Source organism: Asparagus officinalis, chromosome 8 (assembly GCF_001876935.1).
Source record: "Asparagus officinalis chromosome 8, Aspof.V1, whole genome shotgun sequence".
Taxonomy (NCBI): domain Eukaryota; kingdom Viridiplantae; phylum Streptophyta; class Magnoliopsida; order Asparagales; family Asparagaceae; genus Asparagus; species Asparagus officinalis.
Genome location: NC_033801.1, coordinates 121,514,214 through 121,538,746, shown reverse-complemented (window position 1 = coordinate 121,538,746; position 24,533 = coordinate 121,514,214). Strand labels below are relative to the sequence as shown.

The following is a 24,533-nucleotide window of genomic DNA, read 5'->3' as shown; positions in this document are numbered from 1 at the left end:
ACCGCTATTTTCACAAAATACAAACAAACAATTTAAAATGAAAGAAACTGAATTAGGGCCCACTTTTTTTACATTTTTCATCCTTTTACCTAATAAAAACTTACAACAAACAGACCCTAACAGGGGGGCTAACTACATTTTTCTACAATTTTCTCGCTAGCGCGATAAATCAGGCTCTGGGATTATTTTTGCTGGCGAAATTGGGTATTAATGTCGTTTCGGGGATTTCTAAATAATCTTACAGCTATGGGCGTTTATCTGATAATCATCCAAATTAAGGGTGTTTCTCTGAAATTTAGCTAGAGATTATTAGCAAAAGAAAGAAAGCGCGGATCTTAAAATGCCAAATTGACCAACGACCGAACTTTACTTTGACCCGGTTCAACGTACCGAACCGAAAAAAAAGTCAGGACTGACTCATCCGAGCCGAACAAATAAACGGGGAAAAAAAGAAGAAAGCGCTTTCAACTGTTCCGCCGGACACGAGAACTCACCCTCTAATACGATCTTTTCCTGGCCAATCATGCACCGTACAAGACTAAATTATTCTCACCCTTATCCTACTCCACCGGTCAACATACCAGATCCCGACTGCCACCGTCGAATTCTAATCTTACACGAATATGCGAATTATTAGCCAAAATTTACAGAACCCCCTGCACAATCAAAAAATAATTTTTTAGCGGCGTCGATTAACGAACTTGCAGAAACGCCTTCAAATCGTACGTTGGGCAATAGAAATCGAAAAATCTAAGAAAGCCTTCGAGTCGCCTATAAATCGCCCCGATCGACTCGCTTGTTCCCCCTTCTCGCCTCTTCGGGTTGCCCTCGCTTTCTTCAGTTAGGGTTAGGGTTTTATCAAGAGCGGGCATCATGTTGGTCTACAGGATTTCTCACAGCTGTGAAAATCTGCAATTTCGATCGTTTTTTTTGTATGTTTTAGATGTTTGAATTCACTGGATCTGGAAAAAAGTTTTGATTTTGATGAACAATATATCGAAATTATGTTTTTTAATATTTCACGGTCTTAGAAGATCTAGAAATAAACCTTAATTGTTGACATTGTATACGTAGTTCTTGTGATTAGATCTGTTTTTGTATATGCTGGTTGTTTATTATTGAGTTTGGAGTGCGTCTTGGCATAAGATGTTTTTTTTTTTAAATTAAAATTTTGATTCTTGCATGTCCTAGAAAAGAACGTACTTTATTTGATGAACTAATTCGATATCCGACAAAGTCATCATCTTTGATTTCTTTGTTACTAGAGTTTGTCCTTTGATCTAAGTGTTAATTATTAGTCCTGCTGATAGCTCAGCCTTCTTTGATTTGAGGGTAAGAATTAAGTATTGTTGCAACTGCTAAAGCTTTGATCTAGTATATTTATTTGTGTAGCTGTCTTCTTTTATTCATGGTTAGACAGACTTCCATAAGCATAACCATGCTTTATTTTGATCTGATATTAGTCATCATTCCTGTCAATAACTTAGCTTTTTTTTGATTTTGAGGGTTATCAGATTTACGTTGCTAAGCTGCCAAATCTTATGATCTATGAGGTTTAAGGCCTCCGAGTGATAACCAAGTTGAATTCTATAATCAAAACTGTAAGGATCAGACGTGAAGGAATATATGTAGAGCGGTGACCTTTGTTTCCACTATTCAATTTTGGGGGCTCATGTAGGAATTCTTAATTTGACAAACAAAATCCGGCTTGTGTATGAGTCTTAATTTGAAAAAACAAAATCGGATTTTGTATCCTTAAGCAGAAAAGTTTCACTTTGTGAGTTCCAAGGTAAAAAAAAATTGTTCATAAACATCTCAAACTTTGGTACCCATATTTTGGAGTTCTATTAACTCACATTTCTGACATAGTGCTCAGGTTGATCTAACTATGACAATGAAGCACTTGAAATTAAATAGGGCTTGTAAAAGTTTTAATTCGTTCTTTAGTATATTATTATTATATAGCATATTTTTTACATAAGTAACTTGAATAGAAAAGGATTATGTAAGGGACAATTAAATCTGAGATGGGTATCTACAAATATAGTGAAGTAGTACGTTCTCTATAGAAGCCGAAAGTTGCTTCTTTCTGATATGTTACGTTAGGACTTTTGAACCTTTTCTTTACTTGTTGTATACTCTTAACAAGTTAATGTGTATCATTGTTTTGCATCCAGTTTTCTTTTTGGATATTAGAATTTAACATGCCTTTTTGTTGATTATAATTAACTGCTGCTTATTATTAAATTATTGTTGCTTGCCGATTTTATTGTTTTTAATATCACATCTTGAATATATAACATCATTTTCATCTTTCCAGTGGATGAGCTTCTGTCTGACTCCTTTCCATACAAGGAGATTGAAAATGGGGCTTTATGGAAGTTGATGGAAGGTTAGCATTCGATCTTCCCATTTACCTCTTACCGAGAGTTATAAGTGTTCTCTTTGTTAGTAAGAAACAGTGGGTTTAAACTAATTGCACTATAATTATTTCTGTTGTTCCCAGTTGCTATTAATATTTCTGTTGTTTCTAGTTTAGTTAGCCACAAAAAAGAATATAGAAACAGTATTTCTTGATTTATTGTTGGGATGACGCCTGATTTATAAACTATGTTATGCGGGTAGGGTACTTCTAATCTGAAGCCATGCCTGTCTTTGACACGTATCCGTAACCATACCCAAACTCCTTGGAAACTCCTTGCATATATGCATACATGCATACATGTATTCAGGCATGTACTCAATTATACAAAACATGTTTTAATTTAAACACTTCACGTACATTTTTTTTGGATATATATATCCTATACTTCACATCCACTTGTTACTTCACGTACATTTTTTTGGATATATATATCCTATACTTCACATCCACTTGTTAAAACTCGTTGGACATAGGTCAGATGCCAAATTATGTGTTTGAAGGATCATTTGCATGTCTAAGTTCACAAATCTAAGTGATTTTCCAATTTATAGTCCACAAGAATATAAACGAAAGAACATAAGCATGTTATAGGAATTTAGTATCATTCTTGTCTCATAAAATTATTAATTTCAATAAATAATGTGTGTGTATAAATATTTATATAGCATTAAACCTCTACCCTACCTTTTACACAAGTTGTCTTGTCCCATACCCATATCTATACCCATGCCAGCATAGCTTATGAAGCCACTTCTCTTGTCTTGTGTCAGATTATGATACAATTGGTATTATAAGAAATCCAGTATTATCTTTACATGTCATATTTTTCATGCAGTGGGTTGTTCAAGGAGCATGCCGAAGTAGACTTTGGTGCAAACCCGTCTGCTGAAGGTGCTGGTGAGGATGAAGGAGTTGATCGCACCAAGCTGTCAGGTGGTCGACATTGTCGACACCTTCAGGCTTCAGGTCTGTTCTCATATTGATCATCTTTTATTTATCAATTATATTACTCTAAATTACACACATGTGAATTGATGAATGGTTTGTTTTGTTTCACAGGAGCAACTATCCCTTTGACAAGAAGCAGTTTGTGACCTGGGTCAAGCGCTACATCAAGCTCTTGAGTTCTAAATTGGATGGTGAACAGGAAGAATTTAAGAAGAGTATCAGAGGAGCTACGAAATTCCTACTTGGAAAGCTCAAAGATTGCAATTGTGAGTGCTCATACTAGTATTGAATCATTTTGTTATGGCTCTAGTAGCAAGTTTTTTGTGCCATTCTGGTCTTCTATCATGATTCCTTCTATATTTTCTTCCAGTAGGTGTAATATCAATTATATTTCTGTTTATTTTTGGTGTTGTCATATATGTACGTAGTTAGATGCCTTTTATCTTAAGTTGACAATTGCCGAAGCTCCCATTGATGCCACTTGAATTGGATGTTTAGCATGCTTTCTCCTATGAAAATTTGTTATTTGATATGCTAGGTACAAATTAATACTGTTCGAAATCATTCATGCCTTTGACCAAAAGAGGGAACGTTCTTGGGTTGAGCCCTTCTGGCTCTTCCCTTTATTGGTTTCAATTCTGATTTGATTTGTGTAGAGTATTTGTCTATTTGAAAAGATGTCATACAGTTATGAATAAATAAGAAACATCAGTAGGGGTTTCTCAATAATTCTTGCCCGAAAATTGCTTTAGAAGCATTAGCTGTTCTGTTATTGGACTCAAACTAATTAGGTACCAAAACTTGCAAACGAACAGCCATTTTGAATTATAGAAACTGCAAAATCATAAGCCTAGCCCACTTCCAGCCCGTTGTGCTAAAAACACTGGCATTTGTTGGACCCCACATTAAAAGGAATATTTGACCTTTTAGCAGAGAGAATCACCCCCCATGGCCTCCACCTTCTTTGGTTCCCAGTGCTTTTCTTCCCTTTGCATTCTCCTCTCTTAAGTATTTGTCAGAAAACCCCTTAAGAGGCTGTTTGGTTGTTGTTGGTAAAATTGTGTATTTATGACGCAACTCAGAAAGTTGTTGTCTACCTCATCAATTTCACCGAGCAACTTTTCTTTGTTTGTTTTTGATTCCATTGGAATCATAAATTTCTTGTTTGGTTTGCAAAATATAACTTTAATTGCTTGTTTGGAAAGTGTAAAAAGTGGTTATTGTGTGGTACATTCTCAAATGATTCCATTGGCGTAGCCCCCTCATTTCTGACACATATGTCAGCTTTCCTTCAAAATCAGACCATTTTGAAGGGATTTGTGAATCCATGCCACGTCAGCATAGTAAATCACTTTACGCTATTTTCACAAATACAAACAAACAATTAAAAATGAAGAAAACTGACATTAGGGCCCACTTTTTTTACATTTTTCATCCTTTTACCTAATAAAAACTTACAACCAAACAGCCCCTAACAGGGGCTAACTACATTTTTCTTACAATTTTCTCGCTAGCGGATAAAATCAGGCTGGGGATTATTTTTGCTGGCGAAAATTGGTATTAATGTCGTTTGGGGGGATTTCTAAATAATCTTACAGCTATGGGGTTTATCTGATAATCATCCAAATTTAAGGGTGTTTCTCTGAAATTTAGCTAGAGATTATTAGCAAAAGAAAAGAAAGCGGGATCTTAAAATGCCAAATTGACCAACGACCGAACTTTACTTGACCCGGTTCAACGTACCGAACCGAAAAAAAGTCAGGACTGACTCATCCGAGCCGAACAAAATAAACGGGGAAAAAAAGAAAGCGCTTTCAACTGTTCCGCCGGACACGAGAACTCACCCTCTAATACGATCTTTTCCTGGCCAATCATGCACCGTCAAGACTAAATTATTCTCACCCTTATCCTACTCCACCGGTCAACATACCAGATCGCCGACTGCCACCGTCGAATTCTAATCTTACCACGAATATGCGAATTATTAGGCCAAAATTTACAGAAACCACCCTGCACAATCAAAAATAATTTTTAGCCGTCGATTAACGAACTTGCAGAAACGCCTTCAAATCGTACGGTTGGGAATAGAAATCGAAAAATCTAAGAAAGCCTTCGAGTCGCCTATAAATCGCCCCCGATCGACTCGCTTGTTCCCCCTCTCGCCTCCTTCGGTTGCCCTCGCTTTCTTCAGTTAGGGTTAGGGTTTTATCAGAGCGGGCATCATGTTGGTCTACCAGGATCTTCTCACAGGTGAAAATCTGCAATTTCGATCGTTTTTTTTGTATGTTTTAGATGTTTGAATTCACTGGATCTGGAAAAAAGTTTTGATTTTGATGAACAATATATCGAAATTAGGGTTTTTTAATATTTCAGGTCTTAGAAGATCTAGAAATAAACCTTAATTGTTGACATTGTACGTAGTTCTTGTGATTAGATCTGTTTTTTTGTATATGCTGGTTGTTATTATTGAGTTTGGAGTGCGTCTTGGCATAAGATGTTTTTTTTTTAAATTAAAATTTTGATCTTGCATGTCCTAGAAAAGAACGTACTTTATTTGATGAACTAATTCGATATCCGACAAAGTCATCATCTTTGATTTCTTTGTTACTAGAGTTTGTCCTTTGATCTAAGTGTTAATTATTAGTCCTGCTGATAGCTCAGCTTCTTTGATTTGAGGGTAAGAATTAAGTATTGTTGCAACTGCTAAAGCTTTGATCTAGTATATTTATTTGTGTAGCTGTCTTCTTTTATTCATGGTTAGCAGACTTCCATAAGCATAACCTGCTTTTATTTTGATCTGGATATTAGTCATCATTCCTGTCAATAAACTTAGCTTTTTTTTGATTTGAGGGTTATCAGATTACGTTGCTAGCTGCCAAATCTTAGATCTATGAGGTTTAAGACCATACCAGTGATAACCAAGTTGAATTCTATAATCAAAACTGTAAGGATCAGACGTGAAGGAAATATATGTAGAGCGGGTGACCTTTGTTTCCACTATTCAATTTTGGGGGCTCATGTAGGAATCTTAATTTGACAAACAAAATCCGGCTTGTGTATGAGTCTTAATTTGAAAAACAAAATCGGATTTTGTTATCCTTAAGCAGAAAAGTTTCACTTTTGTGAGTTCCAAGGTAAAAAAAATTTGTCATAAACATCTCAACCTTTGGTACCCATATTTTTGGAGTTCTTAACTCACATTCTGACATAGTGCTCAGGGTTGATCTAACTATGACAATGAAGCACTTGAAATTAAATAGGGCTTGTAAAGTTTTAATTCGTTCTATTAGTATATTATTATTATATAGCATATTTTGATACATAAGTAACTTGAATAGAAAAGGATTATGTAAGGGACAATTAAATCTGAGATGGATATCTACAATATAGTGAAGTAGTACGCTTCTCTATAGAAGCCGAAAGTTGCTTCTTTCTGATATGTTACGTTAGACTTTTGAACCTTTTCTTTACTTGTGTACTCTTAACAAGTTAATGTGTATCATTGTATTTTGCATCCAGTTTTTCTTTTTGGATATTAGATTTAACATGCCTTTTTGTTGATTATAATTAACTGCTGCTTATTATAAAATTATTGTTGCTGCAATTTTATTGTTTTAAATATCACATCTTGATATATAACATCATTTCACTTTCCAGGTGATGAGCTTCTGTCTGACTCCTTTCCATACAAGGAGATTGAAAATGGGGCTTTATGGGAAGTTGATGGGAAGGTTAGCATTTGATCTTTCCCATTTACCTCTTACCGAGAGTTATAAGTGTTCTCTTTGTTAGATAAGAACAGTGGGTTTAAACTAATTGCTATTAATATTTCTGTTGTTCCCAGTTGCTATTAATATTTCTGTTGTTCTAGTTAGTTAGCCACAAAAAAGAATATAGAAACAGTATTTCTTGATTTATTGTTGGATGACGCTTGATTTATAAACTATGTTATGCGGGTAGGGTACTTCTAATCTGAAGCCATGCCTGTCTTGGACACGTATCCGTAACCATACCCAAACTCCTTGGAACTCCTTGCATATATGCATACATGCATACATGTATTCAGGCATGTACTCAATTATACAACACATGTTTTAATTTAAAACACTTCACGTACATTTTTTTGGATATATATATCCTATACTTCACATCCACTTGTTACTTCACGTACATTTTTTTGGATATATATATCCTATACTTCACATCCACTTGTTAAAACTCGTTGGACATAGGTCAGATGCCAAATTATGGTTTGAAGGATCATTTGCATGTCTAGTTCAAAATCTAGTGATTTTCCAATTTATAGTCCACAAGATAAAAGAAACATAAGCATGTTATAGGAATTTAGTTATCATTCTTGTTCTCATATAAATTATTAATTTCAATAAATAATGTGTGTGTATAAATATTTATATAGCATTAACCCTCTACCCTACCTTTTACAAAGTTGTCTTGTCCCATACCCATATCTATACCCATGCAGCATAGCTTATGAAGCACTTCTCTTGTCTGTGGTCAGATTATGATACAATTGGTATAATAAGAAATCCAGTATGATCTTTACATGTCATATTTTTCTGCAGTGGGTTGTTCAAGGAGCATGCGAAGTAGACATTGGTGCAAACCCGTCTGCTGAAGGTGCTGGTGAGGATGAAGGAGTTGATGACCAAGCTGTCAGGGTGGTCGACATTGTCGACACCTTCAGGCTTCAGGTCTGTTCTCATATTGATCATCTTTTATTTATCAATTATATTACTCTAAATTACACACATGTGAATTGAGATGGTTTGTTTTGTTTCACAGGAGCAACCTCCCTTTGACAAGAAGCAGTTTGTGACCTGGGTCAAGCGCTACATCAAGCTCTTGAGTTCTAAATTGGATGGTGAAAAGCAGGAAGAATTTAAGAAGAGTATCGAGGGAGCTACGAAATTCCTACTTGGAAAGCTCAAAGATTTGCAATTGTGAGTGCTCATACTCGATATTGAATCATTTTGTTATGGCTCTAGTAGCAAGTTTTTTGTGCCATTCTGGTCTTCTATCATGATTCCTTCTATTTTCTTCCAGTAGGTGTAATATCATATTATATTTCTGTTATTTTTGGTGTTGTCACTTATGTACGTAGTTAGATGCCTTTTATCTTAAGTTGACAATTGCCGAAGTCCCATGATGCCATTGAATTGGATGTTTAGCATGCTTTCTCCTATGAAAATTTGTTATTTGATATGCTAGGTACAAATTAATACTGTTCGAAATCATTCATGCCTTTGACCAAAGAGGGAACCGTTGGGTTGAGCCCTTCTGGCTCTTCCCTTTATTGGTTTCAATTCTGATTTGATTTGTGTAGAGTATTTGTCTATTTGAAAAGATGATCAATCAATGTAACAAGAAACATGATTGTTTATACTGAATTGACAGTATCTGAAAATTGACAAACCAAAAGTCTCTGCCTGCATAACACTGCAGGGTTAGCTATATTAACAATTTCTTGTTAATTAAGATATAAATCAGTCTTAAAGGGGTCCTCTCTAATAACATAGTGTCTGCTCAAGATACTTGCATTTTCAGGTCAATGTTGTGCTGTAGGCTGCTTTCACCCAATTTTAACTGCTATTACCTTTTGAGTATTGGATTCTGCGGAGTTTTATTTTTTCATAATTTCTCGGTGTTTACTATCCTTAAAGAACATTGATTTCATTATGGTGGCTAGCTGTTACTGCATGTACATACTGTACACATACTCTTGAAGTATGTCCATGTAATGACCCAAAATATGGCTGTAATAGTTATTCCATAGTGATCAATGTTGCTATGCATGCTTCTAGAATCATGTTTTTGAAAGTTTTTGCACCAGTGTTTTTTTTGGATTAAGCTATTCTTGCAACCCTATGCGATGGTTAATGTTTGCTCCTTTCATTTGAAGCCATCTGTAATGATAGGAACATCAGAGGAGCGATTGTGCACTTTCTATCTTTATCATAACAACTTCATTATGATTTTACGAAACAGAAATAGCCAGTCGTAAGAGCAGTTCCTACCTTGTGGCGATGATTAATCAATTTGCTTATTACATGCATTTACTTGATCTCTCTCTAACAAAGCCTATGGTTTTCTTTCTTCCCTTTGCAGTTTCGTGGGTGAGAGCATGCACGATGACTGTAGCTTGGTCTTTGCATACTACAAAGATGGCGCCAGCGACCCTACCTTTTTGTACTTCGCCCACGCGCTGAAGGAGATCAAGTGCTAGGGCCCGATCTGATGAGCCCTAAACCTCCTAAAGGGGAGATTTGTAGTCTTAGTGTCACGTTACCTAAACTATCTGCTGCTTGCTGGACTAGTGTGTGCTTGCCTATTATTGTCTTTTGGTATTTATTCGGTGCGGTACCTAGACTAATGAGGGTTTGAGTAATGATTTTGTCGGTTTTTTTTTATTGATTTGAGTTTTATTCTATTGGAGATTGATAATCAACGTTCTTCTTTGTTTCTAGCGTTTATGCATGATTACCCTGTGATTGGTTTAGTAATGGTCTATTGGTGTACTTCCTTTTTCCAGTGGCTGGTGCTTTGGGTGAGTAACCAGCTCAGTGAAGCATACTGGCTCTTCACTGAAAAGTGCGGGCTATTGATAGTAAATGCCGCTGCGGTCTTTGGTTTGTTAAAATCTTGGCCGATTTTATCGTGGAAAATATATTTTACACAAACTTACTGTTCGGTTGAAACTAATTGAAGTATAAACTATAGTTGAAGCCTTGAAGGTAATTGTTTCTGCGAGCAAAAATATGAGCATTATCAACAACGTAAAATTTTGGGTGCGAGGAACCTTGGCTGAGACTGTTAGGTATCAAGATGGAGCCTGAGTTTGACCCCTCGAGTCCCTTGGCTGAGACTGTTAGGTATCAAGATGGAGCCTGAGTTTGACCCCTCGAGTCCCTTGGCTGAGACTGTTAGGTATCAAGATGGAGCCTGAGTTTGACCCCTCGAGTCCCTTGGCTGAGACTGTTAGGTATCAAGATGGAGCCTGAGTTTGACCCCTCGAGTCGGCCATGGAAAACATAGGATATAACTCATTGACGAGGAGAACAAGAGGGCTCAACCAAGCCTGACATTGCAAATCCGATGACGATACCAGCCAAGTAAACTCCATAACCTCTTCACGCTCCAGGCTCAGGTGGACAGCAAAGGCGCTGCGGTGCTGAATATTTGAGAGTCAGAATTTGGAAACTGACCCTCAGCCTCGTGAGCAAAGGCCCCCCAGCCCCAGAGCCACAAGCCGCTAGGCCACCCGCGAGGTGTTTAGGAACTAATGGGAAAGTAGGAGGACTAGATTGCACGAAAATATTATTAGAAAAGAGATGTTTAGGTACTAGTCCCTAAGATCATAGGTACTTGACATTAGCCCTCCCAATCTTTATTTTTTCTCATGTCAGTTCCTCGAATTACCTTAAGGTTACGTTTGGATTCGAGGATTTGATTTCAAATTCCAGAATTGAATTTTAAAATTTGAAATCCAGGATTTCAAATTCAATTCCTTCATTTGGGAAACATCCTAATTTGAATTCTAGAATTCAATTTGAAATTCATGTTTGACAAACTTTAGAATTTTAATTTTAAAATTTTTAATTGAGTTGTTTGCTAACTAGTAGAATTTTAATTCTAAACTAAATTTGTAGCTCAAAGATAATTTAGAAATAAGATACTCACATTACATAAGGTTTGCTTTGAAATTGGTGGAAATAAACGCCTCAAATAGGATATCACATATCCAACTAATTTGACATATAGATAACATACCTTAAAATCTCAAATGCAGTAATATCAATAGTTGACCTAATAATCACAATAAAAATGACTAGAATCATCAATAAAACTTTGTAAACTCGCCCACCACTAGCCAAAACAATAAGAAAAGTAAAAACTTAAAATATTGCATATAACAATTCAACAAACTAGAGATCCAAAATATCCAAAAAGTACAAACCAACAAAAGTTAATATTTCGCCGTTACACAGTGTCATGCTTAAGTTGCTCCCGCACTAGTTTCTTTAAGACTTTTACATCTGATTCAAATGAGAGTTTCTTTTTAATGCTTATACACTTTCACTTTGTATTTCTTTTGTAGTTTTCTCCTCTCGGTTCAGAAAGTCTTACTTTGTGAGTTCTTGAATCACCTGAAACAATAACAAGAAGACAAAATCAGCTTCATTCTTAAAGACTGTGCAGACTTTTAAAATCAGAATAAGGCAATGGTGTTAGCTCCACAGACCAGACTAGAAAATGATCTGGAAATATTAGTCCTTTACTACTAAAATGTGTAATTATGTTATTGTTTCTTATATATCATTTATATCTGATGTTCCGAGGCAGGAGACTAGTTATAGCTTAGTTTTTGAGCTCCTTATTGATAATCATATGCTTACTATATGAGGGATTGCTATGGTTGTCTATTGTAACTTGGATTACAAATAATCTTAGCTAGCAGAACGCTGAATGCTTCTGAGGTAATTGTGCTCTAAATGCTAGAGGTCGCATCAGTTGTGTGTGCAAGCAAGGAAATCTAGCATACAGTAAGTTGGGTAAGTAAATGCTTGCAAATTTCAGTTGCTCTGCTAGTTATGTACTCATTTGATGTATATGTGCAATGTCTAAGCCCGACAAATTGTAAGCAAGTAATATTTTGTGCCACAGCTTCTCTCACCGTGACATTCCTAGAAGTCACCAATCCCCCTTTAGATCGTAAATGGCACACAACTTCTCAAAACAACGCCTATTAATACGTAGTTGCTCCCGACATATTGTATCATTCATTAATGTGTCCATCCAGAGGGCTCTTTTATGAGCACGTACATCTTCACTCCATGTTATCTCCTTGATGCTAGACCTTCTTCTATGACGGTATGCTCCAACTACCATTATTATGAAAGTCACAATTACGATAACTAGCTTTTTTCCCATCATCTTCACCTACTTCTTCCCTTACGCGTTTCCTTTGACCATGTAAACTTTGTTGGTCTGACATTTTCTCCTAAACTATTTCATCATCAAAAATTAATGTGTAAAACTATACTTATCTAAGAGATAGAATCAGACTATGTAACATGGAGTAAATGTAAAGGAAAAGAATAACAAATTTAGAATTACTAAACGTAATTATCAAACACTAAAGATAATAATATGAAACAAAAAGTAAGGATTCTATTACTCAAATTCAAACACATATGCAAACATATATTGACTATCTCGCAAAAAAGTAAATCAGGTGCAAAGACAGAGATTTAATTTATGTAAAACTCATATAATATGAAAACACAAGTAGGGATTGGCAATAATGAGTGGGATCCACATACCTCTATCTAGTAATTATAAGAATATGTGACTAGTAGTTATAAGAATATGTGATTAGATAACAAAACCAGAAACTCCTGAATAGTTGCATTTACCAGAATATGTAAGCATTAATGTATATCAAAACCACAAAGAATTTGTAAACTATGCATGGAAACACAAGACATGAATTTCCAGATGGAGGTCTGATATTGTTGCTTTCCATAGGGAAGTTCAAATTTTGGAAGTGCAGTTCGTTGATTCCTTTTGTGAAAAATGCATGAATTGACTAAGAAAGCACAAATGAAGCATCATAGTGGAAATGAATGATGTTGTTTACTGCTGGGGTATGCCTATATTTTCAATATTCCCAACATATCATTATCACCACCATTGCTCATGGGTTTTGGCAACCCCGTTCATAGGTCTATGGAAACATTAACAAAGTTTTGACATCAGTCCTCTACATCAACACCAAATTGCTGGCCTAGGAAATTTAAGGATAAAGAAGACACTGTTGGGATAAATCCTAGAAAATCAGTTGGTACATAGTAATATGGATACAAGAATTTATGGCGTGTGTTCGAACTTGAGATGGGTATTCATCTTTCTATCAGAAAATCATGGAATAAAATGCCAAAATCTATAAAATTTTGACTTCATGCTATTGCCACAATTTTAGTGATTAATTCACCGACACCATTAAGAACATAAAATTTTGATGTCAATCTATTGCCAAAATTTTAGTGATAATTTCACCAATAGCTTTAAGATTATAGAAACACAACAATTAGGAAGTGGATTCCTATTCCATCACAACATTGATCATGAATTGAAAATAAATAAATAAATGACACAATAAACATCAATTTCACTGCAATCATAGATAAATCATCATTTCTTAAACAACTACATGACGAGATCATTAATCAAACTAATAACATATCCAAAGGATTCTTATTGAAACACATAACGCAATGAAATAAGAGCAAATCAATCAAAATTCAAGAAAAATAAATCGCAATTCTCCTAGATCTAGGATCTCACCGTTGTATTGCCGTCGTCGTCCAAGGTGAGATTAGTGCTTGTGAGCCGTCGTCATTTGGATCGTCGTCGCCGGTTGGATCTAGGAGCTAGGGTTTTGATGGAACTGAGAGAGAGCGAAGAGTTGTCGCCGGTTGGATCTAGGAGCTAGGGTTTTGATGGAACTGAGAGAGAGCGAAGAGTTGTCGCCGGTTGGATCTAGGAGCTAGGGTTTTGATGGAACTGAGAGAGAGCGAAGAGTTGTCGCCGGTTGGATCTAGGAGCTAGGGTTTTGATGGAACTGGAGAGAGAGCAACTCAGAGCTGAAGTGGGGGAGAGAGAGAGAGATTGGGGTCGAAAACGGCGGAAGCGGAAGTGGGAGAGAGATCGGGGTCAAAAAAGGCGGAAGCGGAAGTGGGAATTGTAAATGATAGGGTATATTTAGGGATTTAGAATTCTGAGGCTATTATGGGTTTAAGTGGTTAATGGATTTGGGCCAATTTCTGGTATTCAATTTTTTTTGAATCCAAACAATGTAACTGGGCCAATTTTAGTGTTTGAAATCAAATAATGGTTACCAAACAGGCACTAATATGCTTGTTGTTAGTCATCATCTCCTTCACCCCCGTCTCCTCCTTAACCGGTGTTCTCACCTCCTCTGTCACATACACCACCATCTCCACGACCATCATCTCTATATCCTCCGCATGTACTCTGAGTGCCTCCTCCGTCTCACCGCTGCCATATCCACCTCCGTCATCTTCATCACCACCAGTATTATCGCCTTCGTCTCCTCCACTTCCATTTGTCGGTACTCTCACCTCCTCAACCATCGCCCCCACCAAGATGACCACCACCATCGGTGATATCACCACCACCATTCAAGAGTATGAAGAGAGAGATAGACACATAGTTGTCAATTCAAGAAAAAAGTTAAAAGAAAATAGAATGTTCCCATTCAGTTTAATTCCAACTAACTACAGAAACTGATCATATGAGCAGTGTTGATGGCTGATATTAAACAGTTAAATGAAAGAAATTATCAGGTTGACAGAGGTTATCTAACCCTCCGAATGTACGGTTCTGATGTGAGTTGTTCTTTCCTGCACTGGTAGAAAATCGTAAGAGGGCGAAGTTGGGTTCTCCGGTTGTTCCGACGATCAAGTCAGTAATTTGCTTGAGTGAATAAGTAACTGAATTGTAGAAGTTCTTAAGCATTGTGGGTAGAGAAAAAGGTTTTACCTTTATGCCAAAAATAGTAACCATATTTATGGTGGTAGTAGAGGGGAAGGATGGTAACTTCGACCGAGTACGGGCTAGCGGCCAAGTCAGCATCTGTTTTACAGGTGTCGGACGACGAGTGGAGGAGATGTCACTTCGACATTTAATGTGAAGTAATTGGGAGCGTGCGGTGATGGCGTGATCCGATGTGTCATTAAAACTATTGATGACCGAGAAATGATGGCTCCGATCATGCATTTAATGATATTTATTGTGAGGTGATCAGCTATCAGTGAACGGGAAGGGGCTCGAGGTAGTCGTCGTCTTTTTTACTTGTCCAATAGAAGGTAGAGAAGTACCGTCTTTTGAGTCACCTTCGCAAGATGTCGGCCGAATGGTTGGTCGAGTAAGTTGATCAAGAAGTCGATCTAGCCGGAGGTCGACATGTAATGCCTTTCGAGTCGCCCTCGCTAGATGTCGGCTTGTCGAGTCGTCCGAGGTGGGTCTTTGGTTATCTTAAAGTGAAGAGCTAGCTTGATTACGTATAATGTGGGACATTTATCTACTATTAAATGAAGATTATTTTTTAGCACTAAAATGACTATAACCAGCAGATAATCTGAGGAACAAATATCACAATGTAAGATTCGAGGGACAACTACCTGAAGAACCGCACCAGAATTACCCGAAGTCAAACATTGACCAGAATTTACCGAGCCAGATTCCACGTAGCCATTCTAGCGAACCCAGGAGAAGTATGAACCGACTCATCCGAGAGCGGACAAAACAAATAAAAAAGCAGCGCTTTCAGTGTTCCGGAGAACACGAGACCTCAAAATCTAACACAACTTCTATCCGTCCGATCAGTCTCCTGCAACCAATCATCCGCCGTCAAGAACCAAAATGATCTTAATTTATCCTACTCTGCACGTCAACATACCAAATAGACCACATGACTCAACGACAAATTTTACAGAAACCACCCTACTAAAAAGCGAAAATAAACTACAGGCGCCCATGTAGCGAAATTACAGAAAGGCCCTCCAATCATACGGTTAAAGATAGAAATCCAAAGATCTAAGGACACCCTCGGCTCGCCTATAAATTTGGCCCGATCGTCTCGCCTCGCCTCCTTCCCTCGCCTCCTTCCCTCGCCCTCGCTTTCTTCAGTTAGGGTTAGGGTTTTAGATAGAGGAGGCGTCATGTTGGTGTACCAGGACCTTATCACTGGTAAATTGTTTGATTGTGATCTTTTTTTTGGCTTTATCTGGGGTTTGATTCATTGGATCTGGAAAAAGTTTCGATCTTGATAGCCAGCGGATCGAATTCAGGGGTTCGGCCTTTAGATATAGAGAATTCAGATCCTAAATGATTAATTTGATATGCTTGATCGTTGCATGTTGTAGGAAGAATATGCGTTATTGATGAATTAATTTGATATGCTGTAAAGTCGTCGTCTTTGATTGCTTGCTTGATCGTTGCATGTTGAAGGAAGAATATACTTTATTGATGAATTAATTTGATGTGGTTTTTTGATTTCTTGATCGTTGCATGTTGTAGGAAGAATATACTTCATTGATGAATTAATTTGATATGCTGTAAATTCGTCATCTTTGATTTCATTGGTAGTAGAGTTTCCATAAGCATGAATTGCTTTTACCTTTACTATGTACGCGATTTTTTCCCCTTATTGCGCTATTATTCTTTGATCTGTGTGTCAATTGTTGGTCCTGTTTTCTACTTTTATTTGAGGTTTAGGAGAAATATGTTGCTAGCTGCTTAACACTAGATCTAGTAAAACTCAGACCAAACTACTAATGAATAAAGTTAAAGTGCTACTTATCAAAGCTGTGAGGATCAGACTGCCCCAAAAAATAAAAGAAAATAAATAAAAAATAAAAAAATAAAAACATCTTTACCTTTGGTACTCGTCTTCTTGTAGTCCTTAACAACTCATACACTAGTTGATTTGACGTAGTGCTCAAATTTGATTTAACTATGGCAAACAAACACTTGAATCAAAAGGTCTTTAAAGTTTAATTTGTTTTAGTATTATACTATTGTTGCATATACGAGAATTTGAATTGAAGAGGAGTCTATAAGGGACGAAACAGAAATGGAGATAGATACCTACTATGTGATTAAGTAGTATGTGCCTCTAAAGAAGATTCTCGTATGAACATGATTTCTAGTATTAAAAATATGACCCAAAAGTTTCTTCCTTTCGATATGTTATCCAAAACTTTGGAGCCTGTTTGTACTTGTGTTTTCCTGTCTGGTACAGCGACTTAAAGTTGTTTATTGGACATTTTTGTTTCACTTTGGTACTAACACAAGAACATCTATCAGCATATTTTTGCATGCAATTCTTTCGATATTGCCTTTTTGTTGATTATAATTAATGCTGCTACTTTTCTATAAAATAACTACTTCTGCAATTTCATTGTTTTAAATATCATTTAATGATATATTGCATCATTTTACTTTTCAGGCGATGAGCTTCTATCGGACTCTTTTCCATACAAGGAGATTGAAAATGGAGTTCTTTGGGAAGTTGAGGGAAAGGTTAGTATTTATATATTCTCTACTTCCTTGTAACCTGGAGTTATAATTGTTTTTGTTTGCTGTAAGAGTAGGTCAAAACCAGTTGTCCTTAATATCTCTATTGTTCCAGTAGCCACCTTAAAGAATGTCAAACCAGGTTCCATTTTCTCCATTTTTTATTTGGTGACCAGAAGCATCAAAATGCGAAATTTGTTTTCACCCTAGTTTCTGAAGTTGCGAGAACAGTGTGTTCTCGTTGTTTGTGAAGTTGCATTGAGTAATATTATTATTTTTCTCTTCCAAATTTCTTATTCTATCTCGCCTGTTGACTTTATCCTTACAATCTTGTATGTCATTGATGTTCTTCATTGAAAAATATTACCTTTTATAATTAGATAAAGTAGCACATTCAATAACCACAATTGGTACACAGTTTCGGGATTTTTATTATTTGGCTACATGTCTTTCGGATCTTCTTAAGAGTTGGAAGCAGGTCCTTATATCATATATCCATCTTTCCCTCCTAGAATTTACTCCTGGATGACGTTAGGTTTATGGAGCACTTCTCTTGTCAATGATTAGATTAGGGGATATAATTATTACTATATAAGCAATGCAGTATGATTACTTACATATCTTATTTTTCGGCAGTGGGTGGTTCAAGGAGCTTGTGAAGTAGACATTGGTGCAAACCCTTCTGCTGAAGGTGCTGGCGAGGATGAAGGAGTCGATGACCAAACTGTCAGGGTTGTGGATATCGTTGACACCTTCAGACTTCAGGTTTTTGCTCAACTTGTGTTTTACCATCTAATTGTGTATGCCTTTTTTTGTTGCAAATTCATGTGAACTGAGATTCCTGTTTTGTTTGACAGGAACAACCTCCCTTTGACAAGAAGCAGTTTGTGACCTGGGTGAAGCGTTACATCAAGCTCTTGAATTCTAAGTTGGATGGTGAAAAAGCGGAGGAATTTAAGAAGAACATTGAGGGAGCTACAAAATTCCTGCTTGGGAAGCTCAAAGATTTGCAATTGTGAGTGCTCATTACTCAAAAGTTGAATTTATTTTGTTACGACTCTGGAAACAAAATTTTGTACCGTTCTGGTCTTTTATGATGTTGTTTCCTTTGTCTATTTTAGTTCCACTATATCATACTATAATTTTATTGTTTTTTGTCATGTATGGATATCGGCAAGTGCTACATCCAGTTGCCATTGATTTGCATGTTTATCATGTTTTCTACTATGAAAATTTGTTGTTTGATATGCATTTAATACCTCTTCCAAGTCACCCTCGTGGCCTAGGCCAAAGATGGAAGTCTTGGTTTGGGTGTTTCTGGCTCTTCCATTTTCAGTTTTTGTTCTGATTTGGTTTGTGTACAATATTTGAAAGCTCTGCCTGCATAACATATTGGGGTTAAAATACAAATCCTTTTTCTTTATTTATTTGGTAGGTTAGCCTATGAAAATCGGCTAGTTTATGATGATTAAGTGCCATGATTTGTGTCAATTGTTTTGCTTCATTAATGATTAATGATAATCCTAGCACACGTGCAGCTTGCTTGCTCCTCTTACATGTTTTAACCATCTTAGTGGTTCTTCCTTGTTCTATTCTATTTGCCAGAAGTATGACCAATTCTTATCCTATTGTTATCATTTGCCAGACGAAATTGCAACCGCTATATAGAAGAATTTAGAAGGAAAAAAGAAAGAAAGAATGTCAGAGTAACCAAATAATTAATAATTCTTGTTAATTAAGATATAAATCTGTCTTAAACGGGTTGAGTCTAATAACAAGTGCTGCTCAAGATTCTTCTGAGTTTCTTTTCATGTTATATATGCTTAAAGATCATTGATCTCATTATGGTGGCTTGCTGTAATGTTATATGATGAGTTGCACATGGCCTGTAGACGCTCTTGAAGCACATCTATTAGATGACTCCAACTAATAGTTTTCCCGTAGGAGTCGATGTTGTTAGGATCTATTTTTCTAGGATCGTGTTTAAAAGCTGCATTTGAAGTCATCAATATTGATAGGAACATCCAGTGTTGTAAATAGCGGCCAATAGCGGGGCAATAGCGGGGCTATAGCGGATCGCGGCCCCTCAGCGCTACGCGTAGGGGGTTCGCGGCGGGATTTAGCGGAAAAAACCGCGAAGCGCTCGAATAGCGCGTAAAAGCGCTCAATAGCGGATAAAAGCGGCCAAAAGCGGATAAAAGCGGCCAAACCCGCTAAAACCGCTAACCCGCTATCAAATGTGTTTTGATTTTTTTTGCCCCAAACCCGACCCGAACCCGAACCCGCTTGTTAAAAGAGGCTAAAAAAGCGACGAATCCCTCAGTTCACTCCCGAACCCTAGCCGCCTTTCATCTTCTCCGCTCCAGCTCCTTCGACAGTTCGACTTCATCATCTCCGCACTCCGCAGCTCCGCTCCCATCTTCTCCGCTCCAGGCTCCTTCGACGGTTCGACTTCATCATCTTCGCACTCCGCAGCTCCGCTCCCATCTTCTCCGCTCTAGGCTCCTTCGACATCATCATCTTCGCTGTAGGCTCCAGGCTCCAGCGACATCATCATCTCCGCTACAGGCTCCAGGCTCCGGAGTCCATCGACGTCATCATCTCCACTCCAGGCTTCAGGCTCCGGCGTCCATCTCTGTTGGCTAGATCTGCCACAGAGGAAAATGTATAAAATTATGGGACTAGGTCCAAATTTTGGGAATTCCTACCTCATCTCACATTCCTTTTGTGCCTGAATTGCTTTCTCCAACTTGCATAGTTGCATAACTAATTTTTCTGTTCCTTTACCTATATTAGATAATAAACAAGAATAACTCTGAAGAAGGTCAATAATAAATGGTGTTTCCATCTTTATTAGACATGGCACGTTAGCACACCTGTCTTGGACTCTTGTTTGATATTTACAGATGTTTAACCTTTAATCACATGATTACATGAAAATATACGTGAAATAATTTACAACAAATTAATATGTATTCCATAAATGGTGTTTCCATCACGTTCAGGACTGCAGTATTTCGAGAATCAATGATGCTATATTTCTTGATTTTTTTCATAGTTTCATTCATACTCATACAACAAGCTTATCAATTGTTATTTACTAATAATACAAGAAATTTACAACAAATTAATATGTATGCGATAAATGGGTTGATCTTCATAACCAGCAGCTGCACCGAAATGATTAGTGCCCTTGAGATTTCCAACTTCCAGAAAACCTGTATAATCAACATTTGAAATCAATCAAATCATTATAAATTTATAACTTATTGAGTTATTGAATGAATGAAGAAATATAACATGTTTATTTATTGTATGAATAAAGAGTTGAAGAAATAAAGTTCTACTGTTATAGTACTTTATATTGTTATTGTATGAATAAAGAGTGAAGAAATAAAGTTCTACCGTTATAGTACTTATATTGTTATTGTTTATTTATTTGTTCTTGTTATTTGTTCTTGTTCTTGTACACATCTACTTCATGTTTAGGCATTAAGTATGCATTTGTAGAATTTTTAGATTTTTTATGAATTTTCTTATTATTTAGGATATTTAAATATATTTAAATTTGTCCGCTATTTGACTGTGCGCTATTTGCCGCTATTTCGCCGCAATAGCGCGCAATAGCCTTAGCGGTACCTCGCCGCGACGCGACGCGATCTGCTATCAATAACCTTGGGAACATCTGAGGAGTGCTTTGCATACTTTTCATACTTCTCATAATAGCTTCATTATCTGGTTTTTAGGAAACAAGTAGTCACTGTAAGAGAGTAGTACCACACTGCCACCATATGCTAAATGATCAAGCATTTTGCTTCAATTCAAAGCTCATTCGTCATATTCCTCTCTATCGAAGTATATTATTTCCTTTGTTTTTGTTCGCTGTGCAGCTTTGTGGGTGAGAGCATGCATGATGACGGTAGCTTGGTCTTTGCATACTACAAGGAAGGCGCCAGTGATCCTACCTTTTTGTACTTTGCCCACGGGCTGAAGGAGATCAAGTGCTAGAGCCTGTTCTTTTCAGAACTCCAAAAGGAGATTGTAGTCTAATGTTATGTTACCTAAATTATCTGCTGCCGCTGGACTTGGGTCTTTTAGTGCTTTAATTGTGGTATTTAATAAACTTATGTGGGTTTGAGTAATGTTTTTGTCACAACTTTTTAAGTTATATTTTATTCGATTGAGTGGTGATTATTTTCTTGTCTTTGGTGTTTATGCATTTTTTTTTCCATGTGATCGAAGAGTAACCAGCTTAATGAAGCATGCTGAATTTTCATTAGATGTGCAGGATGCAGTTAGATTGATGTTGATCTGTAGGCACTGAGAGAATTTTTCTCCAATTTAATACACCCAAGTGTTGCTGCTGCATGAACTTGATTATGGAAAATATTTTTCATGGAGATTTAGTATTTGATTGGAATATTTACTTGTATAAAAGTTGAAGATGATTTTGTTTAAGTTTTTACTAATTACTTTATGGACATATGGATGGTTAGAGTTTTGTATGCTTAAGATTTTAACGTAAGAGGCAAACTGTTTTTCTTTCTTATTCACGAGTTCGACATTTGACGATATCTCAAGTTGTACCGTGAAATGGCCAGGCAATCTGTTTCCAGACCTTTTTTTTGTGCGCTCAATGAGATGAGTGAAAAACAAGTCATAATCCAAGTAACTGTAGTTTAACACAGTTGCAGCAATTCCAAATCAAATATCATTCAATCTGTTGTTAAACTGCAATGAATCTTTTGTGTTGATGAAACACAAAACATCAAACATGCTCACCATTTTTACGCTTGATATGAACATCTACAAGCATAATACTATCATAAAAGAAATCAAGAAATCTGCAAGATACTCTGTAAAAGGTACATGCTATGAGTTCTAGCGAAAGAAAAGACCTGAAAGCATACAAACATCCTCAATATCAGATAAATCCTTGTGCGAGCACAAAGATCATAGACAAAACTTGTATGTCAATTGTCAAGACAGGGAGAGCATCACATTCCAAACCATTGTTAACAACACCAGTCAGCAAGAACGATCAGTACACTAAACATTATTAACTACAACATATTCATCCAGCAGTAGATGTGATTTTTACATAACAAAACCATTAAATATACATACACATCTACATCATTGCAAGAAATACCCAGACAAAAACAGAGCAAATTACATCGGGTTCTCTTTTAGCTCCAGGTTCTAATAAATTTTGTAGAAAGTGTGGCCTCGAGCTGTAAGTTCCAGGTTCTCTTTTAGGCTCGAGGGGTTATTTTTGATGCCCGCGTTCTATGCAATCTCCTCCTCTTGTCACCGCGTGTACCTCCTCTCTTCACTGCCGTGTGCTATCTCCACATCTTGGCCTAGCTTTGGCAGTTCCTTCAAAGTAAAATATTAGTCATAGGTGGGAAGAAAGTGAAAAAGAATACATAGATGATGAACATCTACTTATGCCAATTCCAGACATAAACAAAGAGACCAAACTCCCTAATGCTTATCTGGAATATAAAAAGAACAGAGACAATGGTTCAACTTTCAGTAAATGAATAAAAGCATACAAATGAAATGATAAGTGTTATACTACAGTTTTCGTAATCACGTATGAAGAATCCCTATCAAACATAGGCCAGTGGAGGACTAATGCTGAAGCTGATGGGAACCAAAATAGGCTGTCCCAATAAGACGGCTTTCAAGAGAGTAACAGACACTAAAGTTCAAAAACTCCTCACGAGGGCCAATTTTAGGTACTGTCTAATATTTTTTCAATAATTTTTTGTGTCAAACTACATGATTTTCGAGCAAATGAAAATGAACTATGCAAAACTGAAGCTCAAAATCTGACCAACAATAAGCAGCACTTTAGAATTACCTCATGTTCAACACCATACACTTATATTATTGAAGCTTGAAGATACTATTTTCCTTTGGGGAACTTAAATATGTATGACCATGAATCTGAAACATTAATTGCAGCACAAGAAAACCGAACGGGTACGCGTTTACACTAGATCATACATATATGGCTTTGGCAGCCGATGATGGGTCTTAAGATGCCCACAACCATCAATTTAAATGTCCTTTGTGTCCATAGGCCAACAACTACTACCCCTGTTGCCCAAATGAGCTCAAGGGTTTTCGTAGAGCCTTAATGATCCTCATCAATCTTTGCTAGAGGTTTAGGTTGAGAGGATAACACAACCATTGTCACTTAAAGTTATTAATTAACAGGACTACATCTTAAGCGAGAGAGCAGTAAATAGAATTTAAGGAAGGATAACAAAAGCTGATTAAAGATCAAGTAGTAATAGTGCAACATTTGAAAATACATGGAATCTGAACCGCAATTGATCTTAGCTTCATATTAAATAAAATCCGTCAAATGCTTGCAGCAAGAAGAAACCATCAGCCCCCCATCCTCCCTCCACCCCTCAAACCTCCTCACAATGATAAAAATGCAAAAATAGTTGTGCCTGCAACTACAAAAAGTCAAAAACCCTAACAGAAACCAACCGAACAATATCCAATTCAACAAACCCTAGCCCAAAATCTCAATCTCAAACTAACTCCCAATCAACAAAACTAAAAGATACCCATTAAAATTAAACACATAAAAATCAAAAACCCCAACAAAAAACTCACACTTTGGCCTCTTATTCTTCCTCTGAGCCGTCGCATCCCCCGATCCAGAGCTCGAACCAGCTGCCGTCGGCGTCGAACGGGGAGGGGCTGGAGTTGGGGGAGGGGAGGGGCTGGAGTTGGAAGAGTTGGCTCGAGGAGGAGAAAGGGGTCGACGGTGAGATCAGCAGCTCGACGGCGAGATCTCACGGCGGAGGAGTTGGCTCGCGGAGGAGGAAGGGGGTCGTCGCATCCCCCGATCCAGAGCTCGAACCAGCTGCCGTCGGCGTCGAACGGGGAGGGGCTGGAGTTGGGGGAGGGGAGGGGCTGGAGTTGGAAGAGTTGGCTCGAGGAGGAGAAAGGGGTCGACGGTGAGATCAGCAGCTCGACGGCGAGATCTCACGGCGGAGGAGTTGGCTCGAGG

General features: G+C 37.2%; 2 protein-coding genes, 2 long non-coding RNA genes and 1 pseudogene across 5 annotated transcripts; 3 read left to right on the top strand and 2 right to left on the bottom strand.

The window, feature by feature from the left end:
* Positions 2,028-3,656, top strand: LOC109821824 (annotated as a pseudogene).
* On the top strand, positions 5,489-9,862 carry LOC109851530 (translationally-controlled tumor protein homolog). 2 transcript variants are annotated; one of them, XM_020421713.1, is made up of 5 exons: positions 5,489-5,623; positions 7,031-7,104; positions 7,957-8,085; positions 8,177-8,334; positions 9,500-9,862. In XM_020421713.1, exons 1-5 carry the CDS (start codon positions 5,596-5,598, stop codon positions 9,615-9,617), a joined length of 507 nt encoding a protein of 168 aa, XP_020277302.1. In that variant the 5' UTR covers positions 5,489-5,595; the 3' UTR covers positions 9,618-9,862. The 2 variants fall into 2 exon arrangements, with proteins under 2 accessions (XP_020277302.1, XP_020277303.1); XM_020421714.1 differs by lacking the exon at positions 9,500-9,862 and adding an exon at positions 9,294-9,318.
* LOC109851532 lies at positions 11,278-14,600 on the bottom strand. The gene is made up of 2 exons (XR_002249873.1): positions 13,739-14,600; positions 11,278-11,538 (listed from the first exon to the last, which is right to left on the bottom strand). It is a non-coding gene; the product is annotated as an uncharacterized LOC109851532 (long non-coding RNA).
* On the top strand, positions 16,016-21,695 carry LOC109851531 (translationally-controlled tumor protein homolog). The gene is made up of 5 exons (XM_020421715.1): positions 16,016-16,165; positions 17,427-17,500; positions 18,131-18,259; positions 18,352-18,509; positions 21,385-21,695. The coding sequence occupies exons 1-5, from the start codon at positions 16,138-16,140 to the stop codon at positions 21,500-21,502; spliced, it is 507 nt and encodes a 168-aa protein (XP_020277304.1). The 5' UTR covers positions 16,016-16,137; the 3' UTR covers positions 21,503-21,695.
* LOC109851533 lies at positions 22,472-24,353 on the bottom strand. Its single transcript, XR_002249874.1, has 2 exons — positions 24,134-24,353; positions 22,472-22,873 (listed from the first exon to the last, which is right to left on the bottom strand). It is a non-coding gene; the product is annotated as an uncharacterized LOC109851533 (long non-coding RNA).